At 51.3% G+C, this 19,697-nt stretch overlaps 1 protein-coding gene across 7 annotated transcripts in view; it reads left to right on the forward strand.

The window, feature by feature from the left end:
• Window positions 1-317: 317 nt before the first annotated feature.
• The window catches only part of ETV5 (ETS variant transcription factor 5), a 55,907-nt gene continuing 36,527 nt past the window's right edge, over window positions 318-19,697 (forward strand). For 3 of the 7 annotated variants that reach the window (XM_016429359.2, XM_056819862.1, XM_056819863.1), the window contains exons 1-5: window positions 670-758; window positions 3,662-3,806; window positions 3,962-4,049; window positions 4,149-4,196; window positions 4,293-4,343. In XM_016429359.2, coding sequence (XP_016284845.2) covers window positions 3,762-3,806; window positions 3,962-4,049; window positions 4,149-4,196; window positions 4,293-4,343 — 232 coding nt within the window. In that variant the 5' untranslated portion in view covers window positions 670-758; window positions 3,662-3,761. Of the gene's footprint in view, window positions 599-669; window positions 759-3,661; window positions 3,807-3,961; window positions 4,050-4,148; window positions 4,197-4,292; window positions 4,344-19,697 lie in introns of those variants that run through there. The other 4 variants (XM_016429358.2, XM_007485934.3, XM_016429361.2 and 1 more) reach the window with 3 other exon arrangements.

Raw genomic sequence — 19,697 nt, forward strand, 5'->3', positions numbered from 1 at the left:
CCCTTTAAAGGCTTCACTGACTCAGCGAAGCTTCTCCCTCAGGTCGCGTTTTTTTATGAATGAAAAACGTCCGAACCACATTATGTAAACCAGAGGGCGCTGATTGGTCCGGGCCTTCGGTGCATAAATTATGTAAAACGACCCCTTCTCCCCCGCCGAGGAGGCAGGCTGGAACTCACGGACGGCCCAATCCCAAGCAGGGATGGGGGCTGACCCTGCGCCATTGGTCCGCAGAAGGGGTAAACAAGCGGTGATGGGCAGGCGCGGGCGGGGCTGCGGACCAATAGGAGAGTCAGAGAGGAGGGAGGAGAGGGGGGGGCCGGGCTGGGCTCGGCGGGGGGCTGCGGAGGCCCAGCCAGTTCGGGGGCGGCTGCTGCGCTCGCTGGGCTGGCGGCTGCGGCGCCCGAGGGAGCAAGGAGGCGAGGCGGCCCGAGAGCGGCGGCGGCGGCGGCGGAGAGGCGCGAGCGGGCTTCGGGACTGCCCGGGGCCAGGGCCAGGACCAGGGCGGGGGAGGTGGGAGGCCGGCCGGTCGGAGCCCCCGCCCGGAGCGCTCCTGTCAGACGGGAGCGCGCGCAGGCGGCGGCGGGAGTGCGCGCAGGTGAGGTCCGGGCACGCGCCCAGGTGCGGGCGGGGGCGGGGCCGCGCCTCTCTAGAGGGCGGGGCCTAACGGGCCCGGGGGGGGGGGCCATAACGGGTCTGAGTCTGCGGGTCACGGACACGGATACGGACCGGGCGCGCTGCGCGACTTGGGGGGGCAGGTGAGGTGGGGGAGCGGGAAAGCGGGATGGGGCCTTGGTTCCTGCTCCGGGGTTCGGGAAGAAGTGGAGGGGGCTCTTTCAGAGTGGCTTGTGGTAGTTTGGGGGCTCCTGGGGGGTCTCCGAAGATAGGGGGCGCTTAGGGGGCTAGTTTGGGGGCTCTCTAAGGGGGGCCCGAGAAGAGCCTTTCGAGAGTCGGGAAGTTTGGGGGTTTCGAGAGTGGCTCTGAAGGTACTTTTGAAGACCCTCTGAGAGCCCTGCTGGGAATTTGGGGGATATTAAGGGTGTGTGTGTGGGTCTTGGAGTGATCGACATGGGTCTCAGGACTTCTCTGACAACCGAAAGGAATTGGGGTTATCCCTGGAGGGCCTCGGTTTGAGTTTGGGTGCTCCTGGGCTTACTGAGGCGATGTTGAGGGGCTGACATTTTATGGGGCTCCTAGAGGTGTCTGAGGCAGGACGCACAGAGGAAGGTCGGGGGCCCTCATATAGCTTAAGGAGGAGTCTAAGATCCTGAGGGGGCTGAGATTGAAGTGCGATTTAGGGGTGCACGGGTTAGGGGAGCAGGAGATCGAGCTGGGTGATCTCCAGGCGAAGCGTTCTAAAAGGTTCTGGGCTCGGAAGGAGGGTGTTGCATAGATCCAAAGCTGTGGGCCGAGGAGCTAGCTGAGTTTGGGGGCCTGGGTATCAGGCCCCATTTTCCGGGAGACTTTGAGACTGAAATTAGATTTGGAAGGAGATGCCGCGGGGAGAGATTCTACTTTTCTAGGGATGCAGCGGGGCCAGCACCCCGCTCTGTAGAGGCGAACGTGGGAGAAGATTGGCCGGGGTTGCGGCTGTGGCAAGTTTAGTTTTTATGAATGTGGGTGACTTTATGAATGAAGCGGGTTTCTTTTTCCTGTTCGCCATACACCGCCCTCCCCCTCTCTCCTCCCCCCTCTCGAGAGGGGGGGGAGAAAGAGGGTGTGTGTGTGTGTGTGTGTGTATAGCTTTGAGCTTTCGGCCTAAAACTGGGAGGGGGAGGGGAAGGGGGAGGGGCTGTGCCTTAAGGCAGTCAGTGAATTGGAGGTGGGGGCGGGGGCACTTGGGAAGGAGTTTTCTTGAATGGGGAAAGCTGGGAATTTGGTGGAAGTGCGTCTTGTTTTGTGAATGGGGCCCTACGCTAGGGATCCAGTTACAGTCTCTACCTGCGGCTGCTGCTGGCTCTGCCATTCATAAAAGCCCAGCCAGATTTGTGTTGTGGGGGAGGGGCCTTAATTGGCCTCTTTGACTTCGTTTTCTTGGGTGCAAAAAGGAGGAAGTAGTTTGAGCTCGGGAATGAGCGCTTGCTTACATTTTAAGTAATTCATTTAAAGCCCCCAAAATGGAGTTTATTTTTTGGCCGCTTCACTTAGATCTGCTTAAGAGCGATTACCTCCGAATCTGGAAAAGATCTTTGTATTTTTCATGGTGAAGGATTCTGTAATGTATTTCATAATATGACTAAAAATATCGCACCGCCGCTCTTGTCCCCGAACACACACGCACACGCAGGCACACACACACACACACACACACTCTCAAACCACAGACTGTGACAGATTGTGGAAAGTAGGAAAGAAACGTCTTCGCATTCCTTTATGTTTTTCTTGAGCTTTGGAGGTTTTTGCCCAACCTTTGAGCACTTGGGGGGGCCCGAAAGTTCTAGAGAGGATTTTTTTGCCCCTTGCAAAGTTCTGAAATGTGCCTAGTGCTTTGTCCCTCCCCCCCCCCCCTCCCCTCCCCTCCCGCCTTCCCTTCCTTGGCTTTCCTTAGTAGCTGATTCCGATTGCCAATAGTCCGAGGGGGGAATGTGCAGGGCTTGGGAATCCTCCTTAGTTTGGAACGTTTTCTCTGCTTTTATAGCTGGCGTTCACAACAGCCTCGTGGTTATCACCTACTGGAAAATGTATGATTTTAACTCGACAAGAAAATGGGTTCTTTCATCTAGGGAGAGCTAAAATTGTAATCTAGTGCAATAAGTAAAGCGGGATTCTTGCCCTTCTTTGTTGCTTCTTACCGCCTTCAGTAGGGAAAATGGGCTCGAATGAATTGGGAAGAAAATGCCTTCTGAAAACTCGGATTTTATTTTTTTCCAAATTAGCATAGCGATCTGCCTTCAGATTGCCTAAGAGTTTAGGTTAGTTCCTTGATGTCTTCTGGGGGAAATAAGCTTGACTAGAAAAGAAATTGTGCTTCCTAAACAAGGTACTTTTGTAAATTTGGCTGCTCAGAAGCCTTTTGAAGTGCAGGAAAGCCTTTGGAACTTTCTCCAGTGGCGTCCATTCCAGAATCAGTGGTTTTCTTTGAAGTGGTCCGGGCAGTTTTTGTGAAGCCCAGTTTTATCACAAAGATGTGGCCCCGGGTTTTAGGCAGAAGGGTCCGAGGAGATGTCCAAGGTGGAGAATGAAGTGGAGGGCGAGCTGGGGGTCGTTGACAGTTTGGATGCACATACTTTCCTGTTGAATGCCCCTTGGAGAAGCTTGATCTTGGGTTTATTTTTGATTTTCACTTTGGCAATCAGTGAATCCTGGAGGTCTGAGTTTCTTTGCTCCCTCCACTGGCCTCTGTCAAGATGCTACTTGTCTATAAATAACCACTATAAACACACTACACTTCCATTTCACGATGACCTTCCATGAATCCTTTTGTAATGTGGATTATTCCTCCCCCTCCCGGCTCCATTCCTATTTGCCTGCCTCTGATTAAAGGAGTCCAGGAAAAGGTGGCTCGGCAAATAGATCTCTCTTAAATGTCGGATATTTGATGCTTTTAGTGGAACTCAGCAGTTAGTGGCTGTAAGTGTCCTTCGAGTGCCACCAAGAATGTTCTCTTAAAGAAACAGTGGCTTAGAATTCTTTTATGTCTTTCTGTTTCCCCTTTTCTCAGTTTGAAATCTTCGAGATTCACCAAACCACAGGACCCCTTGAACCCTGAATTACTCAATGCTGAAACCTTTCAGAGGGATATTAAAGACATTAGAAGCACAATGGATGGTTTTTATGATCAGCAAGTCCCTTTTATGGCCCCAGGGGTAAGTTTATGTGGCCTTTTGTTTGCCTTTGGAGTCTTCCCTCCAATTGGAATCTTCTCCTTATGGATTTAATGGTGCCACCTCTCTCTCTCTCTCTCTCTCCCCAAGCCCTATGCTTAAGGGGAGTCTCTAGTGGGGAACTCTGCTTCTTTCAGAAATCCCACCCTGAGGACTATCGAGCAAGGCCTGTGATTGACAGAAAGAGAAAGTTCTTGGACACCGATCTGGCTCATGATTCCGAAGGTAGGGAATCCTTGCTTAAATCCAGCAGCGGGACGGAGACTTTGCCTTTTCCCAAGCAGCCTGTAACGTGTTTTGTTTTATTGTTATTTTCGATTCCAGAGTTGTTTCAGGATCTCAGCCAACTCCAGGAGGCCTGGCTAGCTGAAGGCAAGTTTCTCAGCTGTCCAGTTTTTGCATGCAAAATATTTGACTGCCCATTTTCATATAAATTAAAAGTTCTAAAATGTCTTTTTTCCCCTCCAGCACAAGTTCCTGACGATGAACAGTTTGTCCCAGATTTTCAGTCGGATAACCGTAAGCACCTTCCTAGTTATTGTTCATTGATCTCATTTGCACTCTCAGTGATAAAAAATAATCCGAGCTGACCTTCTAGAGTCCTTCGCTGTTTACAAAGCGTCATGCATTTTCTGGGCATCCTCACATATTATCTGTGTGCTGAAGAGCCCTGCTGGGATCTCTAGTAAAAGAACCCTCCGCTGCAGGGTTGGGGAATGAATGGGTTTCGGGGAATTGTTTTACTTAACTCAGATAACACTTGTTGTTTCGTTGCTTCCTGAAAATGCCACCTAGACACACTCCCAAGTTTCTTCATAATGTGGCAGCAAACTGGTGTTCTCCAAGGCTGTTCCAGGCCAGGGCGAGCTCTCGCTGGTTCTCCCAGCCTGGGGAGGGAGGGAGGCTTGGAGGATGGGCTCAGGGATCCTTTCCTAAATGGACTCCCCGGGGACCCACGTGGCTAAGCTGCCTGAGCCACCAGGGGGATGGAGACTCGCCACCACTTCAGAGGCCTTGTGTCTTGAAGTCACGCTATTGGCCGTGTTTCTCAAATCTACCCTGCAATCGTTTGAGGATCTCAGCCGGAGTGAGCGCTTCGGGCCTTCGTGAATCCAGTCACTATAAGCAGGTGGTTCAGATGGGCACATAATAGTCTGATGCAGGGATATGTGCTGTTGGATTTGGGTGGTTATGGAGTCTCTGCTCCGAGTTCCTTTCCTTCCTTTCATTTTTGTTTGTTTGTTTAAACCCTTACTTTCCATCTTAGAATCAATATGTGTATTGGCTATAAGGTAGAAGAGCTGTAAGGGCTAGGCAGTGAAGGTTAAGTGACTTACCCAGGGTCACATACTCAGGAAGTATCTGGGGTCAAATTTGAACCCAGGACCTCCCCTCTCTGGGCCTGGCTCTCATTACACTGAGTCACCTCACTTCCCAATCTGAGTTCATTTTCTAGGCATGGCTTTCTCTAACATGTCACCCCAGCCCCATTTCTGGTTAATGAAGAATCACAGGTACTCGGGGTTTTATTTTGTGTCCTGTTTCTACCTTGAGACTAAAGGAGGGTGAGTGCTGTGGTGCATGGCCCATGATTCCTATGGCATTTGCTTCTAGCCCGATGCCCTTGCTCTGTCCCTTGCAAAGGGTTCCGATTTTCTCATTGCAGCCTGTTTTTTCCTTAAAGTTAGCATTAATTGCTCATTACTTCAGGGTCAATAAAATCTAATGGTGAAAACATAAGACGGCTCTCAGTGGCCACAATGAGATGGTTTGTTTGGCCCTCGTTGTTTAGTGCTGCCCTCAACAGGTTTTGTAGCATTTATGGGCCAAGTGAGGCCGTCAAGGACAAAGCTTGCTGATGAAATTTGAGCAGTACAGGGCTGCTCAAGAGAGCATTAGTCACCGGCAAGTGAGCACGGCTAAGAGAAAATGGGAGAAAATGGTGCCCCTCTGGAGAGTTGCATCATGGAGAAAATCATGTCTCTTAGTCATCGTTTGTGATAGCAAACACCTGAGCCAGGCCCCGATACAATTTCTCTCTCTATCCCCAGGAAACTGTTCACAGTTTTAGATCATTTCTGTCTGAAGGAACAGAGAGGGAGAGAGAGAGGAAGAAAGAGAAAGGGGGGGGAAGAGAAGGGAGGGAGGGAAAGAGGAAGAAAGAGAAAGGGGGGGAAAGAAGGGAGGGAGGGAGAGGAAGAAAGAGAAAGGGGGGGAAAGAAGGGAGGGAGGAAGAAAGAGGGGAGAAGAGAAGGGAGGGAGGGAGGGAGAGGAAGAAAGAGAAAGGGGAAGAAGAGAAGGGAAGGAAGGAGGGAGAGGAAGGGGGAAGGAGGGAGAGGAAGAAAGGGAGAGAAGAGGAGAGGAAGAAAGAGGGGGAGAAGAGAGAAAGGGGGAGAAGAGAAAGGAGAGAGGAAGAAAGAAAGGGGAGAAGAGAAGGGAGGGAGGAAGAAAGAAAGAAAGAAAGAAAGAAAGAAAAAGAAAGAAAGAAAGAAAGGGGGGAAAGAGAAGGGAGGGAAGGAGGGAAAGAGGAAGAAAGAGAAAGGGGGAGAAGAGAAGGGAGGGAAGGAGGGAAAGAGGAAGAAAGAGAAAGGGGGAGAAGAGAAGGGAGGGAAGGAGGGAAAGAGGAAGAAAGAGAAAAGGGGGAAGAGAAGGGAGAGAGGAAGAAAGGGGGAGAAAGGAGAGGAAGAAAGAGGGGGAGAAGAGGAGAAGAAGAAAGAGAAAGGGAGAAGAGAGGAAGGGAGGGAGAGAGAGGGGGAAGGAGGGAGAGAGGAAGAAAGAAGGGGAGAAGTGAGGAAGAAAGAAGGGAGGGAGAAAAAGGAGGGGGAGGGAAGGAGAAGAAGAAAGAAAGGAGAGGTAGAAAGAAAGAAAGACAGAATGGGAGAGGGAGAGGGGAGAGAGGAAGAGAGAAAGGAAAGGGAGAGAGAACCAGGAAGGGAAGAGAGTTACACAAGTATGTGTGAGAGTCTGGGTAGATAGTGTGTTCATGTGTAGAAGTGGGTGAGTGGACATTGTGAGAGGGTGTCTGAGTGGATGGACTGTGTGCATGTGTGTTTGGGTGTGTCTGGGTGGACAGTGCATGCTGCAGCGAGTGGCCGCTGCACCCCCAGAGGCCACCTCCCTGGGGCAGACGGTCCAGAGGGCCGGGCAAGCACCCTTAATCACAGGCTGCCCTGAGACTTGTCAAGGCTCCGGCAGAGCCCAGAGCGGAATGGCTTCCTTCGCTTTGTCGCAGCTTGCTGTGGAGTCTGCTGTATGAAAGTAAATATGTGTTAATTATTGTTCTTTGATTGCTTTAAAGTGATTGGGAAGCCTGCCACTGAGTGGCTGAGGGCAGCTCCAGTTTTCTGTTTTCTCGAGATGAAAGGCAGGGGATCTGGAGCCCCGCTTTGTTCTGTGTTGACGAGCGGCCCGGCCCTTCCCAACTGCAGGCTGTGGGGGAGACGCCTTTGCTCCTTCTCTCCTGGCAGACGCTCTTTGAAATGCCTCCGTGTCACTGGGCTTCCTTCTAACCTGAAGTGTTCCAAGGGGAAGGGAGGTGACTGACTTGGAATTGATGTCACCTTTGGGAGCCTGGGGAAGTGTTTCCGGTGGGTGCCGGCACCCTCCCGATGGATAGTTGATGGGTTTCCATTACAGCGAAGGGCAGCCAGGTGGCGCCGTGGATGGAATGTCCAGCCTCAAGTCCGAAAGCCTCCAAGTCACTTCATCCTGTTTCCCTCAGTTTCCCCATCTGTAAATGAGCTGGAGAAGGCAATGGCAAACCCCTTCAGGATCTTTGTGAAGGAGGCCCCAAATGGGGTCTTGAAGAGTCGAGGATGACTGAAAACAACTGAACAGCATGTCAGTAGAGGGAAGAAGTTATTGTTCAGATTCTCTGGCTTTATTGATACGTTTGAATCCCGTAGGCGTCTGCCTCACCCCAAGTCCCAGAGCTTTGGAGGGCCGCCGTCCTGGCCTTTTGGTGGTTGTTTCTAAACCCTTCTCTTCTGGCTGAGTGCCCTATCTAAGCGTCTGAGGCCAGATTTGAACCCAGGAGCTCCCAACTCCAGTCCTGGCGCACCTGGCCAGCTTTCCTGTGAAGGAGCCGCTTCATGCAGCTTCCCAATGGTCTAGTTTTTCTCTTCAGTTGTTAAGTAGAACATTCCCTGCGTGGAGTGTGATCCTTGTGGCTGAGTGCGGGAGGGAACCCGCTAAAACGTAAATCCCCTGAAGCCCTGCCCAGGGGACCCCTTGGCGTCCCCCCAGAGACCCCCTTCGGCAGGAACCTCGGCAGGGCGTGCCGCGTGCAGACGGCTCTCAGCTTGCGCTTCTCCTGGCTCTGGCCTCCCGCTAACTCTCAGGCATGGCCAGCCCTTCCCATATCCCAGGAGGAGCGACGAGGCCCCAAGGGGGCTCACCCGCCTTGAGCCAGCCCCGGCTTCTCCCCCAAGCCTGGTGAGGCGGGGCTTCATCGGGACCGCCGTCAGGAGGAGGGCCGTCCCAGGAAGACGGGCTCCCTGAGCCGCGTTGGAGCACGCACAAGATGAAGGACGCAGATGGGCTAGAAAGACGACCAGGATGTGGAAATGCCGAGATAGATGTGCGCTGTCGTCTACACTGTCCCAGAGCCTTTCGAAATGGCGCCTTCCTGGTGCTGTCTTGAGATGCCACCCTTCTGGCCCCTGCACGGCTCTCCTTCCCCCCTTCATCTGGGGAATCGCTCAGCACGCCGCTTGTCCTGGCGACAGAGGCAGGAGCAGCCGACAGAGGGACTGAGGGACGGGGCGACTCCAGTCACGGCCCTCCTGCCTACCAGGCTCTGAGCCCACACTTAGAAGGGCTCGTGGCCTGCAGGAACCGGAATAAGAATGAACGTCTCTTCCTGGTGGCGACACTGGAGCCGGAGCGATGAGTCCCAAGAGGGAGAAGCAGGTAGAGAATCTGGAGCGTGGGAGACGGCCTCTGCAAAGGCCCAGAGAGGGGGCTGCCGTGTCGAGGGGGCCTTTCTAGAAAGATAGGTTGGCTCTGGCTGGTCAGGTGCTGTGACTGCCAGGTGGGCAGTGGCCCCTTACAGAATCTTTCGGGGCCTGGGGTCCCAGCGGCCCCAAGCCTGCCCGGCAGTACTAGTCCTCAGTTCACATTTCTCCATGTTGGCCGGTATCACAGGATCACCTGGCAGAAGCTTTGCTAAATCTGGCTCGCCTCTGCTCATGGCTTTTGTCCGGCCAGCCGCTGAGCCCTATTTAAAAAAGAAATAAGCTTGGGAGCAGCAAGGTGGCTCCATTGAGCCAGGCCCAGAGAGTGGAGGCCCTGAGTTCAAGTGTGGCCTCGGATACTTCCTAGCTGTGTGACCCTGGGCAAGTCATTTAACTCCTGTTGCCCAGCCCTTACCACTCGTCTGCCTTAACCAGTCAGTACATAGTATCCATTCGAAGACGGAAGGGAAGGGTTAAGGGGGGGTAATTTGGCTCTACTTGTTCATAATGAACCCCTATTGGTTCACAGAGATCACCGTTTTCCTTTCTCTCTGCAAACAAACAGCTCTAGTAATCTACTCTAGACTTGCCGGGATTGAACCTGAAACCTATTTGCTCATCATGCGCCCTTTTCTAGCTCATTTCTAAGAATTGGACTTCGGAGCAGGACAGTTGAGGGCTCCGCCGTTGCCAAGAAGTTAAGCACAATCGGGCATTAGCCCCCTGGCCCCTTGATTGCTTTTCAGTCTTCATTTGATCACAGTTCACATGAGCCGGGCAGAGAGCCCCAAGGCTGGCAGGCTGGGCTGCTCGGCTGCAGGCCGGCTTTTCTCGGAAAGCCCTGAAGAGGCTCAGAGCGGCGGCTCCCGAGTCACCTTCGGGGGGGGGGGGGGGGGGGGGCCTTGAACGTGGGTGCAGCCTGACTGTGGTTGGTCCTCAGCGCTGGCTTTTACAGCATCAATTACGTCTCTGTGCCCCGTCCTGAGGGCCGCAATTACCGAAGGATGAGAGTTGGGGCAGTTGTTTATCTGGCCCGTCATTGCCAGCAGCTAAGCTTCCCTGGGCAGTCATCGCCCCCAAAGTAAGGACACGGAGCCTGGGGAAACAGCGGGATGAGGTCAGTGTCGCCCTACAGATCCGGGGGCTCTGCGCATAACGGCAGAAACACGTGAAAGTGCGCCGCTAGGACTAGGGCCAGAGGCCTGGGCAGCCCCCTCTGAAGCGTCCTACACGTTTTTCGCTGAGGGAGCCGGAGGTGGTTGTGACTTGGTGACGGTGCTGAGATTAGCTGCTATTCCAGTCGGAGAGGCTGCGAGGCTCGGGTTCGGGGGGCTGGAGGGGGGGCTGGGGTTTCTGTTGGCTCGGGTCCTTGCTGTGTGACAGGGCAAGTCCGTTGCCTCATTTGTGCTAGGGTTGTTGTACAGAAAGGACCTCAGACTGGCAAATGTGGATCCCTTCCTTCCTTGTGTCCAAACCTCCTTCCGTGTCATCATGGAAAAGTAGTCTACGTTTTAAAAACTGTCAAAAACAACCAACGGAGAGGAGAAATAGGCTGGAGGTCAATACCCGGGCATCATAAGGGCACTTTCTAATAAAGGCCTCATTTCCCAGATACAGACAGAAATGAGTCAAATGGAGAAGACTAGAAGTCTCCCCAGTCCATAAAAGGATATTTCTAAAACTCTCTTAAGTTAGGCAAAAAAATGCTCTAAATCACTACTAATTAGAATGCAGATTAAACCAACTCTGAGGCACCACTCCACACCGATCCGATTGGATAGGACGATCGAAAAGGAAAACGACAAAACTCGGAGGGGATGTGGAAAGATGGAGACACAAATGCACGGCTGGGGGAGTTGTGAACGGCTTCCTTCCTTCTGAAGAGCAATGGGAATCTCTGCCTAGACGGCTATAAAACAGCGATGCCATTAGTGGGTTTGTGTCCCCAAGAGATTTTTTAAAAGGAGTGGGGAAGGCCCTTGATGTACAAGATTGTTTTTGAAGCCCTTTTGGTGACAGCAAAGAATTGGAAAGCGAAAGGACACCCATAAATTGGGGAATGACTGAATCCATGATAGTATATGATGGTAACAGAATCCTATTGTGATATAAGAAATAATGAGCAGGAGCTCAGAAAAACTTGGAAAAATTTAACTGAACTGAAACAGAATGAAGGAAGCAGAACCAGGATAACATTATACTTAGTGCTAAGGATACTATACTATGAACGTCTATGAATAACTTGGCTATGGTCAGCAATACAGTGATCAAAAACAATCCATCATGAAAAATGCCATCCATGTCTAGATAAAGAACTAATGGAGTCTGAATCCAGTCCAAGGCAGACTTTTTTACTTTATTTGTTAATTTTTTGGTTAGTTTCCTTCCATAAAAGGATTAATATGAAAAAAATGTTTTCATGATTGTAGATGTAAAATCTATATGAGATTGCTTTCCATTTCAAAAATGAGAGGGAGAGAGGGAATTTGAGAGTCAAAATTCTTTTTAAAATGTTGGAAACTTTTTATATGTAATTGGAGAAGAAACAAAGTTAAATATAAAAAACAAAAATCCTCACCTTCCACCTTAGAATCGATACCGTGTATTGGTTCCAAGTCCAGGTAACCCATCGTTCCCAGATTTGAATTTTAGAGAGCAATTGGAAATAACCAAAGTTCTCAGGCGTTTGCTGTGGGCAGGCTTGTTGACAAAGCACTGGGCCTAAACTTCCAGCAATATTATTCAGTAAATAAAGTATGGTGGAAGGAACAGGCCAGGTTGGTTCCATTATTGTGGTGTGAATTCTGAAATGTAAAGCAGTGTTTTTTTAACCCTCTTTGAATCTCAGTTTGTTTTTTACCAGATGGTTTGAGTTCTAGAGTCGTATGTGGGATTCATACTGTAATACAATGCCTTTTCCTCCAAAAAATCGGATCTTTTTGAATCTGTTATTGTACGTGGGAGGCACGTGGTATACTCACTTGTTGGCTTCGTCTGATGGGACCCCCTCCCAGGCCTTTCCAGATTGGGATGGAAATGTTGATCAGGTCATTTAAATGACAGATATAACAGATTTATTACTGTTCATCTGCTGTTTTTGAACAAATGTTTTTCCGTATTATTAGCTGCTTTAAGGACTGAGCAGGAAGAAGGAAGGAGAGAAAAGAAAGAAAAGCTAAGGAGGCAGAAGCAAGTATGATCTTTTCCCTACACAGCTTCCATCTTTGTTTTTCTCCTTATGAAATGCTGCCATTATTATTGGCCAACCACTGGTGTTCTTTTGCTTTCTCATTTGCGATAGATCGGTGAGCTTTTTGATCTGGGTTTCTAGTGTCCGGTCAGAGTTCTGTTTTCCATGAGTGAGCTCGTATTTTAGCAAAATTCTTTCATCAAACTCTGGTTAATTCATCTTGGTCAAAACAAAGGGCTGGCCAGAATTCTGCTCTCGACTCTTTGTTCTTCTCTTGTATTAAATCGAGTTGGCTTCTTCCCAGCCTCCCAGTATTTGGGGAGTGGGCCTCGGGATGGAGAAGCAGGCACTTGGGTCTGCCAGGCCAGTGGCGTACGCAGGTGCCACAGGGATGGGGTCCTGGCAGGGGTCATGGAGTTGACCTTTCGCACTGTTGATGGGGTCCCTTCTCTTTAATGCCATGCAGAAGTAAGGATCGGTTTCAAGGCAGATTCACAGGAAGGACTTGGGGAGGGGGGTAGGTGACTTGCCCAGGGTCACCCAGCGAGGAAGTGTCTGAGGTCAGATGTGAACCCAGGACCTGACCCAGGAGTCTGAGCCTGACTCCCCATTCACTGCTGCCTAGCTGGGTCCCCCTCCCTCTCCCCATATCTCTCTTGATTCGAGTCGCTGGCTCACCTCCCTGGAGCGATACCCGTCACTGGGCCTTGTGTTCAGCTTTCACTGAGAGGGAAGAATGCGCAGCCGAGAAGCTTCGAGCCCCCTTTGGCGCCGGGGCGGAGCAGTGAGACTTCCTGGGCCCGCGAGCGAGCGCGTGATGGTGGGTGCAGGGACAGCCCCAGCTGTGCCTGAAAGGCAGGGACGACTGACTCCGGATGGAGGATGTAAACTGTAATGGATGGATGGCAGAGCCGGGAATAAAGACTCGGGGACAGCAGGGTAGCGCAGGGGATGGAGAGCCGGGCCTGGACATGGGAGGTCCTGGGTTCAAATGTGACCTTGGGCACTGCCTAGCTGGGTGACCCTGGGCCAGTCACTTCACCCCTGTGGCCGATAATCAGGATTGAGCCTAGGATGGAAGGGAGGCTTTAAAGACAGACAAGCAAGCAAAAAGCCAACAGCTGCGTTTGGCTTTTACGAAATGACCATCTCTTGACCCTTTCGGTGCCGAGACTGGCTGGCCACCTCGCCTCGCTTCCACGAAGAACTGGCTTAGAGGCGAGCAGTTGTCTGGAGTTGCTGGAGCCTTTGGAGCCGCCTCGGATGCCCCGAGAGGAGGCAGGCTTCCCCGGCCCGGCCTTCTGGGCTTCTGCCTCCCATTCCGGCAGTGTTTGAATTTCTTACATAAACGCCGCATGCAGCCCAGCTTCCCTGGCCGGCAGCTGGTCTCTGTTATGATCTTAAGTGTCATTTCCCATTTCTTGGACGGCTCGCGGCCCCCTCCCCTCCCCCACGAGGGAGCATTCCAAATTGGTTGTGAATGGAGGGCGGCGCCCACTGGCAGACTTTTTCAATGAATAACCAGACCCCATTGTGCGCCGGTGGAAAAACAAGCGGGCGGAACAACTCGGGACTGTTCTAAGGAAATCTGCTGGCGATTGGCAGCTGCAGTGGCTTCCCCACCCTCGGCCCGTGCCAGGGCCGGCTTCCGGGCCACTTCCCCTTCGCCACGGCCTCTGCTGGGGGAGCCTTCGCCCAGCCCGACTGGATCTGGGTGGGGTCTGGGCCCCTCCAGGGAGCGTCTGCGCCTCCATCTCGCTCCTCTAAAACCATTATCCAGGGCCTCGCGAAACGCCCCGAGCACAGCAGCCCCCGCCAGGAGCCTCTGCCGGGCCCTCTGCGTCCTCGCTTTGTGGAGGAAGAACCTCCTCGGGGTCCGGCCCGCCCTCGCTGGGGCGGCCCTTCCCTCGCTCGGCATCTCCGAATCCAACGGCGGCCCAAGCCCGGGCTGACGCTGTTTGTGCGATTAGATGCCCGCAGGTAGATGGGTGGCTTCGCAGCCCGTACGGAGGCCGCCTACCGCCCTCCTGTGCACAGCTTGGGTACCGAAGAGAGGCCGGGAGACGGGAGGTCCTGGGTTCAAAGGAGGCCTCACACAAGTCGCTTCACCCCGTTGCCCAGCCGTTCTTCTGCCTTGGAGTGAATGCCCAGTATTCCATCCAAGATGGCGGCTTCGGGTTTAAAAAGAACAGCCGTCCCGCCGTGGCCTTCCGCCCTGGTGGGGACGCAGAATTCCATGAAGCAAACAAGTGAGTTTGTTGGCCTGAGAGAAGCTTCTTTACTCCTGTGGCCACTTAGACGTCGGGCTTGGTGTTGGGCCACATCTCCGAAATGGGCGCGTGGTGGAGTGCAGCGGCGCGGAAGCGGCTCCGAGGCCCCCGAGTCACAGGACGGCTCCCCCTCCGTCGAGCCTCGGGTTGGGAGCCCTTCATGTGTGCGGTGGCCAGGGACCGGCAACCAGAGGCATTGATCTGGAGGAAAATCACCCAGAGCAACGGATGGAGAGCCAGGCCTAGAGAGGGAGACTCTGGGTTCAAGTCTGGCCCCAGATAACTTCCTATCTATGTGACTTTGGGCAAGTCACTTGACTTCTCTTGTCTAGGCCTTCCCAGTCTTCTGCCCAAGAACCAATCCGTAGTATAGATTCTGAGAGTGAAGGTGAGGGCTTAAGACAGAGTAGCCGGGAGCGAAGACGGTGCATTAAAAATGGAATTAGACTTCAGAGAAGACCCCTGGAACGTCGTTCACTCCGGGCATTCTCTCGCCATCCTCCCCATCTTTCCACGGGGCCAAGAGGAGCTGACCGATGGCTGGAAAGAGACGGTGGAGGCTTGAAAAGTGGAAATTTAGGGAAAGTTTTTGAAAGCTGAAGACGATATAATGTGCTCGAGTGATCCGAGAGTGTCCGGTGATCGTCCCGATGTTGCTCAAGCCCAGTGAGAGCAGGAATCCAGGGAAGCAGCCTCTCCCCAAACCTGCACCAGTCCTGTTTGTAGAACTTCTGCTCCCTAACTAAATGTGGTAGAATTGCAAAGCTTTATTTTTGGAAACTGTTGCCAGGCAGAGTCGGTGCTAACCCTCCAGACAAGTTTGTGCATGCCCTGGGATGTTTGGTTTGGAAACTCGAAAGGCATCCCAGCGCAGCGCTCCTGGCTGCGGAGTGTTCTCCCTCTGAGTGCCTTGACACCCAGCGTGATCCTTCACAAGCGCTGTGGGCATATGTGCCCGGCGAGGAGGGTGGCTCCCGACAGGCCCCCGTGACGGGCTTACGAAGCCCCGGATCCTAGAGGAGCAACCGTTCCCGTGGACGAAACATGTTCCTGACTGACCTCGGGAACAAGGGGAGAGCCAGGCCTCAGACGGAAGGTTCTGCCTTCAAATCTGGCCTCGTGTGACCCTGGGCAAGTCACTTCACCACATTGCCCAGCCCTTACCGCTCTTCTGCCTTGGAACCAATTCCCAGTATGGGTTCCAAGTCGTACTCGTTTGAGGTGAACCTTGTACCTCCCTCACTGGGAGACTCATCAGATAATGCGTGTAGATAAAAGTCAGCCTCAAGAACGCCCCTTACGGTTGATGTTCAGTTGCAGAGGGAGAGAGGGAGAAGTGACCGGCCCTCGTCTCCCCCCAAGAAGACCCTGAACCTCTCTCTGCTTCCTGAGGCAGCCTAGCGTTTGGCGGCGGCATTTCCCAGGCTTGACGAGCCGTTTACCGCTGGAAACGTTGAACAAGCTAATGTTGAGAAGGCACTCGCGTTTATGCTGCGTGTCGAGACTTACAATGGCATCTCCAACGAACCCAATGAGATAGCATGGTCAAAGCTTATTCCCATTTTAATAGAAGGAAAACTGAGTCCAGCTGCCCATGTTCTCATCCCCAGTGAGTGGTAGAGCATGAATATGAACCGAGGTGTGACTCGCAGTCCATCGAACCCTTTGGACTCTCATACTACCACAGCTCTTCCCTTCCTGGTTTTTAGAATGGAATTTTCATCGGAGCATCTGAAGGAACATTAAAAGCCATCTAGGCATTTTAGAGAGGAGGAACCTGAGGTATAGACGAGTTAAATGACTTCCCTAGATGACAGCTAGTAGGTGTCTGAGGTGGGATTTGAACCCAGGTCTTCCTGACTCCAAGTTTAATGTTGTATCCACTGGCATGAGGAAATAGAGTCTCCAGAAATGTCATCGCCTTGCTCAAGGTCACACAAACAGTAAAAGGAATTGGAACTCGGGTCTCATGATGAGCGTCATTGGGTATGGACGGTGTCATCAGACACCAGAGGCCTCGAGCATGCTGCCCGCTGACTGCCAGATTCAAGCAGAACTGTTTTGTAGGACATAAATTCTGCTCCTGTGTTCCACGTCTCATTGGGACCTGCAGGGGTCCTTCCATACCATTTCACAGCCCTGTTTCTCCTTGAGTTTGCACCCAAGATCAAACAACCTCTGATTTATTTATAAATTTATAAATATAAATAAATATATTTATACACGATGGCTCTGACACCCAGGCGAGCTCTGACTTCCCCAAGGCAACCTTCACCAGTGGTTTTCCCCCTCCTTTCCACACGGGCAACTATCTGTTTCCAACTGAAAATGCCCTCCAGCCCTTCCTCTAAAGGAGTTTGAAGCAGGTGAGCAGGCTGAAAGAGAGACCGTGCTTTGGGGTTCGCCCCTGTCATCCCTGCTATCTTCCCACCAGGCTCAGGAGGCCCATTCAGGACCCCACATGAACGTGTCCGCCTCCAGGACTTCTGCCTTTTGTTACACGTGTTCGAATTTGTTTGAGCGTACTGTCCCCGGCAGAGTGGCCACAGCATCCATTAATGGAGACCCTGCTAGAGTGGAGAAGCAGGACTCTACATTCTCTTCAGGTTCCACCCAAAGACTTCTTCCACAGAAGTCAGGGAGAGCCTGGCCCTTCGGAGAATGAGTGCTGAGGCCAAGACTTCCTTTTTGATTGGGGAAAATGAGAAATAACTTGCTGAAGGGAAGTAAGAAATTCAGGCACTAAGAAGGATGGGGTCTTTTAAGGTGGGCAAACGACGGCAAAAAGACTACATACTACTGCCGCCTAGGTCCTTCAGCATGCCGGTACATAAGTGAGGTTCTAGGTTCAACTCTGGGGCAAAGTAAAAGCTTGGTGTATCTGAAATACCAAAGACAAATCTTTGGAAGCAAAAATGTTTTTATCTTTAAAAAAAATTTCCTTTGAATTAACTGGCTCATCATAAAAAGACACCCCCCCCCCTTGGTCTGATTCAGGTTGGTGGCAAAGGGGAGCAGCTTGTTGGCAGATTTTGCCTGGGGGTCAGGGCCAGCAGCTTGTCAGCAAGTTCACATCCACAGGCTTGGACTTGGGTAGGCGCCATATTGTCAACAGGAAGAATAACCATTTCTCTAAATGGACCGACTAGCTCCTTCACTCCTATTTATTTTTTAAAGCTTTATCTTCTGTTTTAGTATCAATTCTAAGACAGAACAGAACAGAACAGCAAGGGCTAGGCAATCAAGGTTAAGTGACTTGCTCAAGGTCTTACAACTAGAAGTGTTTGAGACCAAATTTGAACCCAGGTCATCCTGACTCTAAGACTGGATAGAATTATCCATTGAGCCTCCCATCTGCCCTCTCACTCTTCCTTTTTAAAATAACCATGTTATGTTTTAGGTTGGTATGTTGACTTCCTTTTTCCCAGGTGCTATTTAGAAAGGGATCCCAAGACATCTAGAGGTCCAGCCTCCATTATGCAAACTAGTAAGTGCCCAAGGCCTCAAACCTCCATCCTCTTCTTTACTTGCCTATTTCTATCAAGTCTACCATCATCCTTCTAGTGACTTAGGCTGGCAACCTCAGAATCAGTCCCTGACTCCTTGCACACACTTAATCAAGTGCCAAATTTTATAAATTTTACCTCCCCAAACAGTTCTCCTTTCTCTCTACTCTAGCCTAGATCAGCCTTTCACATCTTCTTGCCTGGGCCTTTAGAGTAGTCTCCTGATGGGTGGCCCTGCTTCTCGTCTCTCTCATCCTTCCTTCACTCAGTTGCCAAAAGAAGCACCCTAGGGTCCAGGTGATCTGACCACGTCACTCCCCTTGCTCAGTAACCTCTAGTAGCTCCCAGTGACCTCTGGAGTCAAAGACAGATGCCTGTATTAGTCTAAGGCATTTCACAACCTGACTTTCTCCAACCTACTGGCTTCCATGCTCTACTTCACACATGGCACTTCTTCCCCGGCTTGGTGTCTTGCATCCATGCCTGGAATGCCCATCCTTCTTGCCTCTGCCTCTTAGAATACTTAGATTATTTTTAGACTTCATCCCACTTTCTCCATGAAACCTTTGCTGATGTCTCCAGCTGCTAAGGAGTCACCCTACAAAATTATCTTGGATTGACAGTTTCTAATTTGTCAATGCTTATAGGTGTATGTGTTGTCTCCTCTGTCAAATGTAAGCTCCTGGAGGGAAAGAGAGGTTTGGTTATTGGGGGGGGGTCTTCTTATCCCTGACACCTGGCGAAGTATCTGGTACGTTGACATAAGCTTATTGGCAGACTAATTGATTGGGCAGCAGCCTACAAGCCGAACAAACGACACGTGGAATGTGGCTGAGCCCAGAGCTGGGCAGAAGGAGAGTGGGTTTGACTAAATGGGGAAGGCTGCAGGGCTTGTCATGACTCCGAGCTTTCCCTGAAATGAAGGCCCATCTTTTTAACAATATTTTTCCACACTGTGGCTGTGAGTCATGTTGGCTCTTCAGAAACAAGACAGCTAAAAACAAGTGTTACTGCAGCATGGTGTATGAGGAGTAGGGCTGACTGGAGTCAGAGGACCTAGGTTCAGATGTTGACTGCCACTGCCTCTGTGACTTTGGGTGAGTCACTTACCTTCTCCGGGCCTCAGTCTTCTCATCTATAAAGTGAAGAGGCTGGACTGAGCGCCCTTTGAAGCCCCTTCTGGCTGTAGAGCTCTGATTCCAGGATCCTTAGCTTGACTCCTGGATCTCAGCCCCCTCTTCAGATTGCCATTCCTGACATCATTCTGGGAGGTCTGTTCTTTGCTTCCTCAGTTACCTCCTATTGCTTTCACCATCCCTGTTTGTTTGTTGAAAATCTAAGTGGGTCAGTGAGTTCTCTGTGTTTCCATCTCAGTTTCGTTAGACAATTCGAATACCCTGCTGGGCTTTCCCTTTCTTCTCTGAAGTCAGTTCTAAGATGGAACAGTTATCTCCTCCCGAAGATCCCTAACTTCATCAACCCCATAGATTCTCCCTTTGTTGCTTTTTCTGCACCTTAAAAGATGAATTTATCATTAAGGTAAATTCAATTAGTAGCCAACCACTCAGTTTTTAAACCGTTACCTTCTGTCTTAGAATTAGTACTATGTGTTGATTTCAAGGCAGAAAAGGGGTACGGGCTAGGCATTGGGGTTAAGTGACTTGTCCAGGGTCATACAGCTAAGAAGTATCTGAGGCCAGATTTGAACCCGGGACCTCCCATCTCTAGACCTGGCTCTCCATCCACTGAGCCACCCAGGTGCTTCCCAGCCACTCAGTTTTTAAAAGTGAAGGAGGAGCAATCCAGCCAATATCTTGGTAACTGAAGTTCCTGATCACTGCTAGGTCATGCCTTTGTGAAAAAAATCTTAAATATCAGACTTAGGTTTAGGAATGATGACTATATAGAGATGACTCTTCTCATGTTTATTTATCAGAATTTTTTTTGTCTGA

The sequence above is a fragment of the Monodelphis domestica genome, chromosome 2 (genome assembly GCF_027887165.1).
Source record: "Monodelphis domestica isolate mMonDom1 chromosome 2, mMonDom1.pri, whole genome shotgun sequence".
NCBI classification, from domain to species: Eukaryota; Metazoa; Chordata; class Mammalia; order Didelphimorphia; family Didelphidae; genus Monodelphis; species Monodelphis domestica.